We start from the raw sequence: 17320 nt of genomic DNA on the forward strand, positions 1-17320 counted from the left end.
TAAACAGCTCAAAAATAAAACTTTACTTCATTTTTACTTTTGACCAAAGATATGACATCACCTTTTAACTTCAGCTCAACCCTGTTCTTATTTTTTTAAGAAATTTCTAATTTAATCTTGGGAAACAGAAAAGAAAATGAAGTAATTATTTTGTGTCTTAAATAGTAAAGCTTTTAAATACATTTATTTAAAATTATGAGTAAGGAGTCAATATATTTCTGTTACAGACCAGAGTTTTTATTAGAAACAAGAAAAACGGCAAAAACAAAAATAAATGTACAATTGATTGTTGGTATTTAAAAACAGAAGTGGTGAAGAAACTAAAAGCATAAAAACATGCAGTAGTTGAACTGCAGAAGTTCACGAACTTCATTGTGTGATTCAGTGACAGATACTCTGATACTTCTGCCATTCCTGTGTGTTTCCAGCTCAGGTTCAAAGGTCAAATAGAAATAATGTGAACTTAGAGTTAAAGGAGAATCACCTCTGGAGGATGTGAACAACAACATCTCTGTCTTATAAAGGCATTAAAAGGTTCAGCAGAGAGGACACAAAACAAATAATGAATATTATGATCTAAAAAATACTGAGAAATAAATGAGATTTGTGTAAAAATGACTCAGTAAAGACACTTTCTAGTGGTCATTGTAAGTAAAATAGCATATAAGCTAATGCATGATGTGACGCTCAGAGTATGCATTGAGAATGACCCTCAGCTACTACCACATCTTCACCTTAAAAGTGTCAGATCTGCAGCAGGAGATACGCCACGTGGAACCAAACTGTACAACGTAATGGGAAAGCATAATTTACTCATGAATTACTGTTTTATATGTGTGGGATCACCGCACTGCAAACAGAAATTTGTGTTTCCCATCCTGAACAGGTTAATAAGATAAAAGCTAAATGACCTCCAGGGATAGATGTGTAAAATGTGTTCGTTATGAGGAACATGCAGGGACTCGTTTCTTCTTCACTTGAGTGTAGATGTGGTCATCAGTCTCTGTCAGGTTGTTTTTAATCCTCACATGTGAATACACGACGTTCTGCAGCTCTGTGCCGCCGTCGTCGTCGTGCACCGTTTCCAGAGAAGGTCTTACTTTGGAGAAGTCGATCTCTCCATAATGGATGTCTGAAGTTTCGGCCATGCTCGCAGGTTCACGAGGAGCCTGATGCTGAAAAGAAAAGATAGAAAACAAACTTGTGAACTTAGCTTACCTTATGTTGCTTTTCTGACTCTGGTGTTTTAATGTGATGTTATCAGAATGAGTTGCTGTTATTGAAGCAACAGAAAACATTCATGTTGTTCAAAGTGAAGTAATAAAAGTTCAACAGGATGTTTCATCACATCCTTTAACTCAGCTCACTTAAGTCCACTTTATCTCCCAACATCAGATACTGAAAACTAGTTCAGGCTCACAGAAGACAAATAAATCAATAAAAAACTGGTAGAAGTTTATAATACAGCCCAGTACTTCCTGGATACTTACCCTGTAAGTACCAGATACGGTACCTTGTGTGCGACAAGTATGTAGCAAATATCCAGTAAGCACCAGGCTGTATTATGTGGTAGTATTTTGTTTATTGGAGTCTGATTTCTTACCTGGGTCTGATGTACAGTTGGAGGTTTTGACTTCATCCGCCTCATGAAAAAAAAGAAAAAACAGAGAGGTAAGTTCAGCTTTTTGAAGCTAATTACATCAACAAGACTAGAAAGATAACAATTAGGTGATTATCTCTTTAAAACTTAATGCAACATGAGTCCAGCTGTGCAGGAAGGAGCATTGCAGATAAATGTGTGTGCATATAAACATATAAAAGTTAAAATCCTGAGTTTGTTGCAGCACTGACTTTCAGGAAGTGTAGCTAAAATGTTGTCTTCTTTTTTAAGTTTGCTGAACAAAAGATGACAGTTCTTTAAATACCGACATGAGAAAGAGGAAGTTCCTATGTCCTGTTTTACGTATCAGGACATAAAATAAGAATCTGATCTTTACCAGATTCTGAGAAATCCTGAAAATGTATAAAAACACAAAAACCCACAGCAGATTCCATCACGTCATTATTTATTAAATGAAGCTAAAGTTGAACATCAGGTTCTGCAGCATCACTGCGTCCTTGACTGATCTTCATCAGTGGGATCACCTCATACAGGTGTGTTAACACAACGCCAAGGTAGAAAGACATCAGCAATGACCTCAGAGAAGCAGCTGCTGCTGCACATCAACCTGAGAAGGGTCAAAGGTCATTTCCAAACTATCTGGAGTCCTTCGTTCTACAGAGAGAAAGACTATTAACACGTGGGAAACATTTAAGACAGCTGCTGTCTTCCCAGGAGTGGACCTCCCAGCAAACTCACCCCAAAGGTCAGACAGTGCAACTCTCAAAGGAATGAGCTCCATCTCAGACTCTACAGGCCTTGGCTAGCAGGTTAAAGGTCAAAGGTCACAACGGGACAATTAGAAAGACTGAACAAGTATGACTTGTTTGGAAGGGATGCAGGAGAAAAAAGACAACATAGCAGCTCGACTTGAAGGAACCAGAAGACTTCTGGACCAGAACCAGAGCAGAGGACAGATGTTTACCCAGAATGCACTGCAGCTGTCAGCACGGTGGTGGAGGGCTGATGGTTTGGGCTGATTCTGGAGTCAGATGTGACAAACAGGACAATGATCCCAAACACAGCAGCTAATCTACAACAGAACGGTCCAGAACCAGAACCTCAGAGAGCTGAAGCAACGCTGGAAAGAAGAGTGGACCACAACTCCTCCACAACCATCAGAGAGACAAACAGGAAACCACTGAGGGTTCCTGCTGCTATAGGAGGTTCTACAACATTTAACTCTTTGTTTTTGTATAATAAATAACAACATGGTGGAATCTGTTGAGAGCTTTTGTTCACTTACGTCCCGATAAAACCCCAGAGCTGGAAGAGGGTCGGCTTTTTATCCACGCCTATATTTGTATCAAAGTTTAATTTTATTATATGATGGAAATAAATGAGCCGCCTTGATCTCACAGCACAGAAGACTGCAGAACACCACAAAACTATATTTGATTTTTTAGCTACAAGAAATGTGAAAAATGCTCAAATAGTTTGCAAAAAAATAAAAATTCTAACAGTTGATCAAACAGGAAACAGAAAGCCACTGTGAGAAACTCATCTTACACACAAAACACAGAGCAGAGTGGGTTTTTAATGCTCACCAAATGACAAAAACCACAGCTGCGAGTATGACGAGTCCAGTGATGCCGCCAAAAACAGGCACCCAAAATAAAGACTGTTCTGTTAGAGAAACAAAACCAGTGAAGGTAAAGTCTAATAACATGCTGGTATGGTGTATGGAGTACATTAACACGGTGCAATAGAATTCAGCGTGTTGTTTGGGGTTCATTTAGAAAAAAATAATGAAATATATACGACTTTCTCTTACAGAGAACCACATTAATTTACCATATTTTTCACATGAGATCACGTGAACGAGTTGAAAGTGTCATAAAGCCAGAGAGGAAGTTTTCCCACATGCAAACATGTGATTTCTCTGTAAAAGCTGTGGGTAAGTCAGCTGTAACATTTTAAACTTTACTTCAGTGAAAGAAAATCACAACAAGTGCTGAGAGTTCACCTTTAAAAGATAAATACCTTTTATACCAAGATGGATCACTGATGATTTCCGAGAACCCAGATCATTTGTGGCCACACAGTAAAACTCTCCTCCCTCAGTGAAGTTGAAGCCATAAACCTGCCCCTCAGAAACTTTAACAGGTCCGTCTTTACAGATCCTGAACCAGGTGAAGGTTCTGACGGGAGGCTTGGCTCTGCTGGAGCAGCTCAGCTCCACCCAGCTACCTGGTGACACCAAACCTGATGGACTGATGGATGCTGAGGTGTCTTTAGGAGCATCTGAGGAAAACAGGACACACATTAACTTTATTCATCAGAAGCAGCTGAACCATGACGAGCCGACAGGATCACTTACAGGAAACACTGAGAGGCAGATTTGTTTCTGCTGTCTCGTTACGTTTCCCTCCATCCACAGGATATCTGACAGAACAGCTGATGTTGGATCCATCATGTGTGTCTGACAGAGTGATGGTCTCCTGGATTTTAGTTGTAAAGGTTCCATCTGGGTTCTTCTCTGTTTTCTGAGAGTCTTGTTGGAGATTCCAGGTGAGTTCAGGAGGTGAGTGTGGACAGGGAGTCCAAGCTGAGCAGGTTATAGAGACAGACTCCTTCTCCTTCAGATCCTTCAGACCACCTGAGATCTTAATGCTGGGACTCCAAGCAGAATCTGGGGTTTCACATCAAACACATTTTAGTGTAAAACAAGTTTTACGCCTTCAGTTATCATCTTATTTTTAAAACTACAAAAAACATGCATTCTTTTTAATGTGAGAGATGAATTAGTTGTTTCTGTTCTCAGAACAGCTGAACGTTGTTGTGTAAATGTCTGTCTTCATGGACCGTTTTTATAACTTTTAAAAATCAAAAAAATCAAGAATTTGACACCAAGAAACACGATCAGAACTTGACGATCTGCGAGCCCCTTTACTTAAATTTGTTTTTGAGATTAGAAGATAAAACCTGTCTTAAAATCTACGTATTATGACCTTTTTATCACCCGCCGCTGACGTGAATCTGGAGCAATAATGTTCTTACTCATGTCTTTGTCTTTGTTCATCTGTTAGCAAAATATCTCATGAACCACTGAACAGTTTTTAATGAAGCTTTCAGAGAGTAATCGTTGGGTTTACATCGACAACGAATTAACTTCTGGAGTCAGTCAGATCCAAGATGGCTGCCACAGCACCAAAATGGCTATAACTCAGTAAATTTTACTTATATTGAGCTCAAATCTGGTGTGGTAGTAGCTGAGAGTCATCCAGAACATGTACTTCTGAGCCTGGCATCACATGATATCACATGGAGTCGCATAATGTTGTTTTTAAGTTTGATAAAACAACTAAAACTCAACATAAACACTGGCATGATATGCATTCGGTCAAGGAATGCTCGAACTGTAGACATCCTAAATTAAAATCTAATCATGTAAAATATGAAATAATAATTAACTGATGTTCTGGTAAACTTAACAAACTTATAAAAATGATAAAACTGTATCTTACCTTTGACTTTAATGTTAACAGGATCACATGAAGCTGTTGCCGTGAACTTTTCATTCTCAACTCTGAAGTAGTAATCGTCATTGTACTTTTGAGTTAAATTAAAAAACATTGTGGTGCAGTTTTTCTGATTCAGATCTCCAATAATTTTCATCGGATAGTTTCCCTTTGATCTACTGAGGTTGTAAATCACATTATCTGGGTTTTGACTAAACTTGGGATCATTTTTGATCCAAACTCCAAAGATGTTTCCGGTGAAATCAACCTTTTCTTCAGGACTAAATTTACACGGGATCAATAAACAGGATCCACTCAGCGCTTCCAGAGGTTTCTGAGGTGTGATGGAGAGTTTTGCAGGGTTGAAACAAGCATCCAACGCACCTGGAAATTTAGAGACAGGGTTAGAAAAACACTGATCTGATTTTATTTATTTTAACTGCATGTGGTGACAATAATTATACTTTAATGCAAGTACAAAAAAGAGACACCATAAAGTAAAACAACAACAGAATAAAACAATCTGTAAAATAGGAACAATGAAAATACTGAAACCAGTATTACTGACAGTAAAAACTGCAATAAAATAGAGCTAAACAGTAAAAAATAACTGTAACTATTGACATATTAAAGATTAAAGGCACTAATAAACTATAAAATCAAACATAAAACGGTTATCCTGAACTCTTTCAAAGGGAGCAGATTGAAGGACTTTACTCTAAGAGTTTTCCACATATATTGATATGAAATTCTGAAATGCAGGTACGCACTCAATGTAAACAAAGCACTTTACTAAACAAATCTGAGGGTAAACAAGCACCGACACGTCAAAATTCTTGGACTTTTTGATCCCAAATGGTTCTTCTCTGGGCGTTTTTACCCCAAGAACACATTAATCGTTGATATGAGAAAAGTATTGTGTAGATTTTGTTTCGTTCGCTCACCTGAGACGAAGAGGAAGGTGAGGAACAAACAGACTGTCACCATAATGAGAGAGAAACTGTCACCTGCAGAACAAAAACAGCAGTTTTAACTGTTTAGGATTTGATTAAGCAGATATTAAAGAAAGATAAAAACCTTGGATTAATAGGAACTAAAATGGTGTCAACAGAGTTTCTCTTTTGGCAGCTGAAGTAAAACTGAAAAGTCGGCAAATGCAACGATCTTATGCAATGATTAGTCACACACACAAACACACACACAAGTTTGTATTTTTCTATATTTTACCCCAAACCCCTAACCCAAAAACCATTTTAGGATTTTCAGTTGGTGATTACACCAGAAAAAGTAAAAGAAATGGTAACAAAAACCAAGAAAATGCACACAAGAACAAAAAGGAAGTATGAGTCAACGAAGCTCTAAACGAGTTTTCTTACCAAAAACGGAGCACAAGAAGTTTTACGTTGGGTTTTTTCGAAATTTTAGCTTCCAAAAAGATCCTTGTCTGCTCGCTGCAGAGAATCGAAAGACGAGAAAAGAAAGAGGATGTTTGTTTTAAATAAAGTTCACCAAATTTATTCTACTTGGTTGCGAAGCTGAAAGACGTCACATGACAGCCAGTGACTAAAATACTTCTGAAAAAAAAGCTTTTAATTCCTGTTTGTATTCTGTTTGAATATTATGTCACTTCTTAGAAAAAGTTAAAGCCAACCTACAGAGAAACTTTCCAGTTTGAGTCATTCAAAACCTAAATTAGAGAGATTTTTATCAAAAACAATAAATATATATATATATATATATTTACATCAGTGTTTGGACTTAGTTACACAAATATTGTGTACTTATGTGTGTACTTGATACAAATCTTGATCAGTAAGAAGCATACCAGAATAAAAATGGACATTTCTTTTTGTCCCTTAAAAAAATAAAATAAAAAAACATTTGTAAAGTGGTGCATTTAGAATCGGGGTCGAAAATGGTGGACCGTGATCTGGATCTGGTCCCAGATTTGTTGATAAATCTAAGAAGAATTAAAGTAATATTTAATAAAATATACTGAATATATATATTTATGTGTTTTTATACGAACTTAGCTTACCTTATGTTGCTTTTCTGACTCTGGCGTTTTAATGTGATGTTATCAGAATGAGTTGCTGTTATTGAAGCAACAGAAAACATTCATGTTGTTCAAAGTGAAGTAATAAAAGTTCAACAGGATGTTTCATCACATCCTTTAACTGAACTCACTTAAGTCCACTTTATCTCCCAACATCAGATACTGAAAACAAGTTCAGGCTCACAGAAGACATAAATAAACCAATAAAAAACTGGTAGAAGTGTATAATACAGCCCAGTACTTCCTGGATACTTACCCTGTAAGTTACAGGTACATACCAGGTAATACAAACACATACATCCAGTACATACTCATAAGTATCCAGTACATAACCTGTAATTAACATCTATGTAGACTGTAAGAACCAAGAACGTAAAAATATACCCTACAATTACCCAGTACATACTTGGTATGTATCGTGTATGTACCGTGTAAGTAACAAGGTACATAACAAAGTACTCACCCGGTACATGCCCAGTTTGTACCCTTTAGGTTTCCTGTAAGTAATACCTACAAACCTGGTAAGAACTAAATTTGTACCCAGTACATACCCAATAAGTACCTAGGATGTACCAATTAAGTCTTATGTACTCACCATGGAAGTACCTTGTACATACTTAGAAAGGTTTAGTAAATCTAGCAAGTACATACCCTGTAAGTACCCATTACATACACAGTAACTCTTAGGAGTATGTCCTGTAACTATCCAGTATGTACTTTGTGTAAGTAACAGGTACGTACTGGGTAAAAAACAAGTATTTACCCATTAGGTACCCTGTAATTAATAGATACACACCTTATCAGCACCAAGTATGTGCCCAGTACATACACTGGAAGTATTAGGTATATATCCTGTAAGTACCCAGTAACTACTAGGTATGTACCTTGTTAGTATCCAGTGTTTACTTGCTATGTATAATGTGCATACCTGGTACATTCACAGTAGGTATCCTGTACCTTGTAAGTAGCAGCTAAATACCTGTAGGAAACAGGGTCAAAGGTCAAACTATCTGGAGTCCATTATCCTACAGAGAGAAAGATTATTAACAGTAGCTGCCGATCACCCAGAAGGTCAGACTGTGCAACTCTCAAAGGAATGAGCTCCATTTCAGACTCTACAGGCCTTAGCTATTAGGTTAAAGGTCAAAGGTCATGACAGGACAATTAGAAAGACTGAACAAGTATGACTTGTTTTGAAGGGATACATGAGAAAAACAATGATCCCAAACACAGCAGCTAATCTACAACAGAATGGCTCAGAAAGAGAAGAATCAAGGTGCCGCAGCGGTCCTAAGGTGTGTTTATTGTCCGGCAGCAGATGTGACATTTTCCTGGAGTCTCTGCTGCAGCTCTGATGCTCTATATTGTGTCACAGCGATTACTCCACCCCACATACGAAGGGTGGAGAAATATTCTCTCCACTCAGACATTTCTGGTTACAACATCACCAACTGTTCACCCAACTTAACAAACTAACAGCTCTCTACCAGGGCTTTGTGGAATTATTTATATCCCAATTAATAAAAATGACTTCTTGTTGGATTTTGTAAAAGTTTATTGTTGGAAGCTTGAAGTTTGGATTTCCCACGTGTCATTGAATGCACCATCACTCAGCAGATGAGCCCGTAGAGAAATACTCTTGTTAAATGTAGCCTGAAAGCACAAACTCTGCACAATAAAAACATGTAAATAAAACAGGAAAATACAGTAAAGTTTGGGGTTTTTGTTGTAACAGAAACTGCATGTGGGGAATGTAAAGTTAACAAGCTTAAAAAATGTATAAAACAAAATCACAAATCAATATTTTGATTCTTTTACCGAATTTACAGAAGTGCTTTGCATTAATGTCTTAATATTTACAAGTCTTTTTATTACAATTATCATCATCTTTCTTTTTATCTGAACTGAAACAGATTTAAATGCATAATTACAGACTGAACACTAAATGAATAAAAACATGTTTTTACAAAGAAAGCACATTTTTGCAACACTGATTTAACTCACTGAGAGAATTATATGATTATTTGTTTTTATTACACATTTTCTTCATGTTTATCAGCAGTGATGTTGCGTTTAAATGTCCTCTGAAACTATTTTAATGTATTTTTAAAAGCTTTACATTTTGCGACACAAAAACCACAAGAACAGGCAGAAAACAGAAATCCTCTCTCTGACAGAGGACTTCCTCGTCTTCTTTTGTCTCAAGATGCTTGAACCTCGATCACTCTGTTGACATAATCTGGTTGATCTGAGTCCTGAGGACATGAAACAACAAATAAACAAGTTTTACTTCTTAGTAAGTATCTTATATGTACCTCTGTATATACTCTGTAATTACCCTAGTATATGCCCCTTAAGTACCCTGTTAATATCCCATAATGTACCCTGTAAGCACCTTCATAAATAAGCTGTGTGATTTTGAAACCAAAACAATAAGTTCCAGTAGCTTACCTCCTTTGGTTTGTTGGAGGATCTTGATCTAAACCAGCTGAAAGAAGAGATTATATTGATGAATATTAACATACATTAAACACCAACATGTACCAGAGATCGTTGAAGAGTATCAGCACATAGAAAAGTGTCTCACCACTCAAAGATGATGACTGAACTGCAGAGCGTTACAATTCCCAGGATCTTCAACGTAACATAAAGACTGACCCCAGACCTGTGATTATCTGGAACAACAGTTTTGAGTTATGGTTTTAAAAATACACAAAACTTTAGGAAAAAAAGGTGAATAAAAGGGAACAATTTACCTTCAACACCAAGAAAGATCACTGGTGATCTCTGATTACCCAGATCATTTGCAGCCACACAGTAAAACTCTCCTCCCTCAGTGAAGTTGAAGCCATAAACCTGCCTCTTAGAAACAGGAAATGTTCCATGTTTGGTGATCCAGAACCAGGTAAAGGTTCTGACGGGAGGCTTGGCTCTGCTGGAGCAGCTCAGCTCCACCCAGCTACCTGCTGACACCAAACCTGATGGACTGATGGATGCTGAGGTGTCTTTAGGAGCATCTGAGGAAAACAGGACACACATTAACTTTATTCACCAGTGAGAGCACTGAAACATGTCTCACGAAAATCACAAATGACCTCCTCATAGCAGCAGATTCTGGACTTCTCACCATCCTCATCCTCCTTGACTGAGTGCAGCGTTTGATAGTGTCTGTCACACCACCCTCCTCAAAAGCCCATCTTCCATTGGCAGATCTCTAACTACATTAGACTGGTTTACTTCCTACCTCGTAAGCAACACTCAGTTTGTTCAACTCAGCTTCTCTAAATGAATAAATCCATCCCTTACACTGTCCCTTCAGGTGTCCCCCAGGGCTCTGTCCTAGGGTCCTTTCTCTTTATCATCTATATCCTTTCCCTTGGCAATAATTCCATAAATCTGATGTTCATTTTCACAGTTATGCTGACGACACCCAACGCCTCCGTATCTGTCTGACCTTCTTCGTGTTCACATTCCCTCCCGTTCTCTTCATTCCTCTTCCTCCATCCACCTGTCTGTCCTTTCTGCCCGTCTCAGGGTTATAGAGCCACACGGCTCCTAGTCTCTGGAAAGTTGATTCACTCTCCTGTTTTAAATCAAAACTCAAAACACATTTCTTTAAAACTGCTTATTCTATTTGATGCCTTCTACTCAGTTTTTAATTCAAGTGTTTTTTTACTATTTTATTATTGTATTTTGCTAATTCATACTGTGTATTTTATAGTGTCCCTTCAGTGTTGAGAAAGGTGCATATAAATAAAATGTATTATTATTATTAGAAGCAGCTGAACCATGACGAGCCGACAGGATCACTTACAGGAAACACTGAGAGGCAGATTTGTTTCTGCTGTCTCGTTACGTTTCCCTCCATCCACAGGATATCTGACAGAACAGCTGATGTTGGATCCATCATGTGTGTCTGACAGAGTGATGTTCTCCTGGATTTTAGTTGTAAAGGTTCCATCTGGGTTCTTCTCTGTTTTCTGAGAGTCTTGTTGGAGATTCCAGGTGAGTTCAGGAGGTGAGTGTGGACAGGGAGTCCAAGCTGAGCAGGTTATAGAGACAGACTCCTTCTCCTTCAGATCCTTCAGATCACCCGCGATTTCAATTGTTGGACTCTGAGGAGAACCTGGAGTTTCACATCAGAGGAAATAATCAAACAGTAGGGTTAGAATTTCACAGTAATAATAGATGTTAGAACATTAGAAACACCTAGAACAGACCACTTGATTCATTTTATTAAAAAGAACAAAACAAGTTGTGCATTGTTCTGATGATCAGGAATAGTTAACAAAGATTTATATACAGGCTCACATTTCTGTCAGGTTTTTGCTCTAAATGAGTAAAAAGGACCATAAATGGGGCGAGTCTGTTTGCCTCATTCTGCAAACCAGTGCTGCTGAGATCCAGGACTCCCATCACTCCATGACACGTCACACAACCCCATCATGGAGGGATGAGCCCAAACTCTAATAACCATGTTTAAACATTTACACAGGAGTTTTCTGACTGAACTCAGGACTTCTGCTTTTAGGACTTCTGCTTTTTTCACACAATCTGTGGTTTGTAGAACCAACACTGGACTGTAGAAAATGATACACAAACACACACACGTCTGAAAAAGGCTGACTTGTGTCATCATTTAGTGCAACTGTGTTGTTCGTGAAGCTGTACACATTTTTACTTTATTGTTAATAATAATGTTTAAGTAAAACAAAATCTTACCTTTAACTGTCAGGTGAAGAGGATCACAACGAGCTGTTGTCTTGAACGACAAGTTCTGTATTCTGAAGAAATAATCACCTGAATGATCCGACTTTAGACCAGAAAACTCAGAGGTGCAGTCTCTCTCTGTCAGGTTTCCTGTTATGTTTACTGTAAAAGTCTTAACCGCATTACTGATGTCGTAAATATTTTTCAAACCAACTTCTCCTTTAATCCAAACTGCAGAGACCTCTCTATTGCTGTCAAATTGATCAGGTTTGAAGCTACATGGGATCAGCAAACAGGTTCCACTCAGAGCTTCCATCTTCTGTGGTGTAGTAAGGGACACATCACTTTTACAAGTTTCAGCCAAAACTCCTGTAAAATCAGATTATTGATGAACAAAATGTGTAACAAAATCATCTTGAGGAGAAAACTCCTGCAGCACAAAGTTGAGTGCAGCTGCAGCGTTAACATGTGGAGCCTAATAAACTTGTTCAACATGTAATGTGTTGCAGCTCACCTGGAGGACAGAAGACACTCAGGAACATGTTGGCTGTCAGCACGTTCACACACAGAGCTGCCAACATCTTTCTGACTGGAAACATTTCAGCCCGACAACTGAAAATCCAACAAGCAGCCTCTGTTTAAAAACCAACAAACATCATCATCCTTCCTGATTCTCTCAAAGAGGATGTCGACTTTTAAGGGCATCTTTTGCTCGTTGTGGTCTAAACGACCAAACAACTTCAGCTTTTCTCAGTAAAATCAGGAAGTTAACATGTACAGCCTGAGTTTATCAGTGTGAGAAGCAGAAATTAAGAACAGCTGCAGAGTTGCTTTTTTTACAGATGAACTTAGCAGATAGGAAATAAATTAAACTCTTTTAGCATCATTGTTCGGTACTAGAAACCTCCTGTAATCACATATTTAATTTAATTTAATAAAAACGGGACACTGTGGCAGAAAAATCACAGTAAAATGCCAACATGAACGACTAACATATAGACAACGCAAACCCTTCAAAATAAAAGCGTTCAACTCATTTATAATGTACTGCCAGCTCCAGTAAACTTCTGTTTTCTTTTGTAAATTAACTTAACAGACCATTTTCTCTACAAAAAAACATTTTATTTCAAGCATTTAAACATTAAAATACAGCTTAGTTGGGTTAGATGTTCAGCTGAAATAATTATCAACAAAACCTTTCTGTGCTGCAAAAATCCTCATTTATTATGTAATATCTACAACAATAATAGCTTCAAAGATGTCCGACGTTTAGTCTCATTTGCCCTTCCTGAACTTCCCGGGCGCGGCTCCGGTTTTCTGTTTTTTCTTCGCCGATCCTTTAACCTCCGGTTCCTGAGGAAACAGAATCAGGTTCAGCCTCAAATATATAATAAACTGGTTGAAAAAATGCAGATATTTACACCCAGGTTCACACATAAGATGCTGTTTCTTATGGAAACAGTGAAGCGGCGCAGGCTACCTTTCGTTTGGACGACAGGGATCCGGTGACGGTGAAGAAAGAGTCGAGTCGACCCTGCGTGCTGCCCTGTCGGCTCTTCACAATCTTCTTACAGCCGTTACGGATCCTGTCCTCGCTGCAAACACACCCAGAGTTCTGATCAGAACAAACTAAAAACTACAATAATTCACTGCAGGGGATCTTTGCACCAACATAAACACAAGATCTACATGACCAACAGCACAGACTAGTGGCCAAAAGTACAAACTGCTCACAGCAGATCTGATTATTACAGCAGGTCTTCTGTTGAAGTTTTAAACTAACATTGTCTTCTGACGACTCCAATTTGCAGAAATCTGCAGGTTTTTGAGACATTTTAAGCAACAAACACTCTAAATTTATTGTGTTTGTACAAATTACCAGCAAACAATAATGTTTTTTGTGTGTTCATTTCCTGAAGTATCTCATGAACGTTTTTAATAAAACTTTCAGGAAGTAATCGTTGGGCGCACATCTACGGTTGATTCACTTCAGGTTCAACCTGATCCAAGATGGCTGACCTTAGCCAACACAAACATGGCCATAAATCAGTCAATCTTACTGATATTGAGCTCAAATTTGGTGTGGTAGTAGCTGAGAGTCATCCGTGTGTGTTGAGGATGACTCTCAGCTACTACCACACCAAATTTGAGCTTGGTGTGGTGGTATCTGTAAAACTGACCGAGTTGAAGCCATTTTTGTGTTTGAGCTACGATAACCATCTTGAATGACGTTGACTCCTAAAGTTAATCAGTTTCATTGAGTTAAAATCTGACTGGTTCATGAGATTTTTTGCTAACAGAGCATCACAAGCTAAATCAAGGCAGAAGACACTGAAATGCAGAACATTCCTCTCACCTGAACTGTTTCTCGTTGCACATGAACTGGATCAGCCCCTCCTCGTCCGGCTCGGTCCACTTCAGCTCCACCGAGGAGCAGTCCACCACCTCCGGCTTTGAAAACAACGTCCTGGCTTCTTTGTAGAGCCAGTCCTCGGGAGCGGGGTGTTTCTGCAAAAAAAAAAAAAGAATCAAGACAGAGCCGGGTCCAGCAGCTGGCTTAGCCACAGCACGGGGAGCGGAGCGAACTTTCACACACCTTGGAGTCAATGTTTTCCAGGATCTCCTCGATGCAGCCGTGCTGTCGGATCAGGTCGATAGCTCTCTTGGGGCCGATCCCCTTGATGGTGCCGCAGTAGTCACAACCCAGCAGAATACAGAGGTCTATGAACTGGAAACGGGCCGGCAGATCAGTCGTGTGCCCGATGCAGCGTGTTTGATTTGTTTCAGTCAGGGAAACAGAAAACTACCTGCTCACTGGTCAGGCCGATGTCCTGCAGGATCCGGCTGAAGTGGAACTCTTGAATAGGAAGCTTCCTGAAACGAAAATAAAGGTTTTGCATCCATGATCGGCCCTTTTCAGTCCTCAAACATGAACGTGCATCAAACCACCAGCCTGAGAGCGAAAACAACGGTGTGTACTTTGCTTCGCTGGTGGTGAGGTGTCTCAAGAGGACATTTGTCCCAAAGGTCAGCCCGTCCATGTCCTCTGTCGCCGTGGCAAACACCTTCCCTTCTTTAACCAGAGCGGCACAGCTGGCCTCGGCTTCACACGGAGCCTAAAAACAAACATCTGCTCATTTTACGCAATCTAGGATTTATTTAGCTGAAAGGGGACACTGAGCACCGCTTGACTAAATGTTGTTTTTACATAGAAACTTAAAGTCTTTTATGCTTCTCTTTAACTTCTCTATTTGTGGTTCATTTAAATGGATAAAATCAATCAGAGAAAGCAAAAAATAAATGATATACAATAGCTTAAAGATTCCCTCACAAATATTTCACATCTTAGGACACAACCTGTTTGTTTTAATCGATAAATGTTTTGACTTTCTGGGTTGTTGAAGCTCATGATCTAAGCACCAATAAAAGAAAAAATGAAAAGTGAAGCAAATGTCCACCGCACCTCGATGTAAGGAACGCCCATCAGTGTCAGCAGCTTTTTGCACTCGTCGTTGTGATGTTTGGTGACTTTAACGAGCCGCTTGGAGAATTTGTCAATGTTCTCCTGTTCGCCTGGTTAAAAAAAATTAAAAATAAAATACCAAAACCTTGTTTCATCAGCTCAGATCCAGATCAGTTTACAGAAATCAAAACACTGATGTCTTTTCTTTACCCAGTTCCTGAGCTTGAGCGAGCAACTTCTCAGCTTCAGCTCTCCTTTCTCCTCTCTTCTCAAGCTAAAAACAAGAATTAATGAGTGAAAATGGTGTAAAGGGGGTTGTAACTTATAATAAATAAAGTCCAGGTTCATGCTGACCTCTGCTGACTTGAGCTGTGGAGGCTTTCCGTCAAAAACGTACACAGGCTTGATGCCGTTCTCTAACATACGGATTGTACGGTAGAACATTCCCATCAGGTGGCTGTGAAGAAAAAAAGATCAAATCTGTTCACTTTTGTGCTCCAAGAATAACACAAGACACATGGCCTGTTTGATTGACAGTTACTGCTGTTGACACGCCGTACCTGGTTGTCTCTCCGTCCTCGTTCTGCAGGACATTACCGTCCTGCCGCACAGCAATCAGGAACTGGTAGATGCACATGGAGGCGTCTATGGCAATTTTCCTGCCTGTAAAAACAACCATTTTGCAAACAAAATGAACTTTTCAAGACAGTAAAGACCCTGCTAAGTTACATACTGGTCGCCATTTCGAGGGACCTAAATCATGTAAACAATCTGAGCTGCAGGAGTAGAAAGCTGACTCATTTTCTACATATTTCCTTCCGCCTGATAGCAGCTGGAGAGGACGAACCAGCTGGCAAATGCCTGCAGGATCGAAGGACTAAAGATGCATCAGGCTATGTCTTACAAATACAGAAATGACTGATCAGAAAAACATGTTTTAAGTTCAAATATGTTCAAAAACTATTAAACTAGCACCGAACTTAAGGCTATACTGACACTTTATTGCTGGGTGGGTCAGCCTGGACATATTATAGCCAATGAGCCAGGGTATTAGTATCAATTCCTTTAGTTTTATTATAATAATTAGTCAATCACAAACTACTTTTACTTGGTGCATCAATTATGAAATGATCCATGGCACATTTTTCAGCCACAAAACTCAAATTTCTGCACAAACCTGGCCTTAAAGTCTGTAAGAAGCTGAGTAAAGTAGTTACAATATATGGCTGGACATACCTGTTTGTGAACTAATATATAAATTTAATAAAGATGGATAAATAGTTGATATGGAAGTTGCAGCGTTTCTGACTGTGTTTACATGAATTAGTCCCTCAAAATGGCCGCCATCTGCAGACACATGCACTGACGTTAATGTCCTTCGTGCCTTTAAATGTCGGGACACCCAGTTAAGCAAATCGGGTCTTCTGGTGGGACGTGAAAATGGAGTGTGACAATTACCAAAGTAGTTCTTGAAGTCTTGTTCTTTGATGGCTCCAGGTGCGTGATCAGCTATCAGCTTGGCCAGCCCGTGTATTCCCATCGTGTCAAAATATCTGAGAAATGACAAATTAACGTGAATGCAGTGTCCTTCACCTTTTCTCGACACGGGTTACAGTGCTGCCTTCATCCTGGGAGACAATGTTTACATGCGAGTAGCTTACAACGTTAAAGCTAGCTAGTTATGCTAACGCTAAAACACCGATGATGTTACTGTTAGCAACTCTGCTAGCAAACAGCAGTTAGCGGCAGTCTTATCAGGTTGGACAGATTTAAATAAATTATAAGGACTCACGGTAAGCAAATATGTCCTGCTGGTTGTCAATCGCTCCGTTTCGGCGTCTGTAGCGCGAGAATCCGAGCGCGTTCCGCGGGAAACCGAACGGCAGGCGTTACGTAACAACCGCCGAGCGCGTCGATCCGCCGCCGTCCACTGGCGGCGCGCGCATCGATGGCTCCGGTGCGATTACGTT

At 39.2% G+C, this 17320-nt stretch overlaps 3 protein-coding genes across 3 annotated transcripts; all 3 read right to left on the reverse strand.

The window, feature by feature from the left end:
- Window positions 1-219: 219 nt before the first annotated feature.
- Window positions 220-7190, reverse strand: LOC108244007 (sialic acid-binding Ig-like lectin 7). Its single transcript, XM_017429834.3, has 9 exons — window positions 7160-7190; window positions 6498-6572; window positions 6066-6128; window positions 5128-5505; window positions 3981-4292; window positions 3644-3904; window positions 3208-3286; window positions 1604-1643; window positions 220-1175 (listed from the first exon to the last, which is right to left on the reverse strand). Exons 3-9 carry the CDS (start codon window positions 6106-6108, stop codon window positions 942-944), a joined length of 1347 nt encoding a protein of 448 aa, XP_017285323.1. The 5' UTR covers window positions 6109-6128; window positions 6498-6572; window positions 7160-7190; the 3' UTR covers window positions 220-941.
- A 1511-nt stretch (window positions 7191-8701) lies between these two features.
- On the reverse strand, window positions 8702-12836 carry LOC108244001 (sialoadhesin). The gene is made up of 7 exons (XM_017429826.3): window positions 12402-12836; window positions 11900-12256; window positions 10992-11303; window positions 9934-10194; window positions 9765-9852; window positions 9629-9665; window positions 8702-9432 (listed from the first exon to the last, which is right to left on the reverse strand). The coding sequence occupies exons 1-7, from the start codon at window positions 12484-12486 to the stop codon at window positions 9379-9381; spliced, it is 1194 nt and encodes a 397-aa protein (XP_017285315.2). The 5' UTR covers window positions 12487-12836; the 3' UTR covers window positions 8702-9378.
- Window positions 12837-13051: 215 nt separating this feature from the next.
- Window positions 13052-17281, reverse strand: fen1 (flap structure-specific endonuclease 1). Its single transcript, XM_017429878.3, has 12 exons — window positions 17143-17281; window positions 16809-16903; window positions 15911-16013; window positions 15705-15807; window positions 15561-15624; window positions 15351-15460; window positions 14867-15003; window positions 14695-14761; window positions 14484-14615; window positions 14244-14395; window positions 13368-13482; window positions 13052-13240 (listed from the first exon to the last, which is right to left on the reverse strand). The coding sequence occupies exons 2-12, from the start codon at window positions 16888-16890 to the stop codon at window positions 13163-13165; spliced, it is 1143 nt and encodes a 380-aa protein (XP_017285367.1). The 5' UTR covers window positions 16891-16903; window positions 17143-17281; the 3' UTR covers window positions 13052-13162.
- Between the last annotated feature and the right edge of the window lie 39 nt (window positions 17282-17320).

The sequence above is a fragment of the Kryptolebias marmoratus genome, linkage group LG21 (genome assembly GCF_001649575.2).
Source record: "Kryptolebias marmoratus isolate JLee-2015 linkage group LG21, ASM164957v2, whole genome shotgun sequence".
Taxonomy (NCBI): domain Eukaryota; kingdom Metazoa; phylum Chordata; class Actinopteri; order Cyprinodontiformes; family Rivulidae; genus Kryptolebias; species Kryptolebias marmoratus.

Excerpts from the sequence above, each read along its gene's own strand:
- LOC108244007 (XM_017429834.3), bottom strand. The coding sequence starts at position 6,108 with ATGGTGACAGTCTGTTTGTTCCTCACCTTCCTCTTCGTCTCAG. Across the intron at positions 4,293-5,127 it reads TGTTAACATTAAAGTCAAAG|ATTCTGCTTGGAGTCCCAGC; the intron begins GTAAGATACAGT and ends GTGAAACCCCAG. Across the intron at positions 1,176-1,603 it reads CAACTGTACATCAGACCCAG|CATCAGGCTCCTCGTGAACC; the intron begins GTAAGAAATCAG and ends TTTTCTTTTCAG.
- LOC108244001 (XM_017429826.3), bottom strand. The coding sequence starts at position 12,486 with ATGTTTCCAGTCAGAAAGATGTTGGCAGCTCTGTGTGTGAACGTGCTG. Across the intron at positions 9,853-9,933 it reads GATCTTTCTTGGTGTTGAAG|ATAATCACAGGTCTGGGGTC; the intron begins GTAAATTGTTCC and ends CTGTTGTTCCAG. Across the intron at positions 9,666-9,764 it reads TCAGTCATCATCTTTGAGTG|CTGGTTTAGATCAAGATCCT; the intron begins GTGAGACACTTT and ends CTCTTCTTTCAG.
- fen1 (XM_017429878.3), bottom strand. The coding sequence starts at position 16,890 with ATGGGAATACACGGGCTGGCCAAGCTGATAGCTGATCACGCACCTGGA. Across the intron at positions 15,808-15,910 it reads GAGGACGGAGAGACAACCAG|CCACCTGATGGGAATGTTCT; the intron begins GTACGGCGTGTC and ends TTTTCTTCACAG. Across the intron at positions 14,616-14,694 it reads TCGGCCTGACCAGTGAGCAG|TTCATAGACCTCTGTATTCT; the intron begins GTAGTTTTCTGT and ends GCCCGTTTCCAG.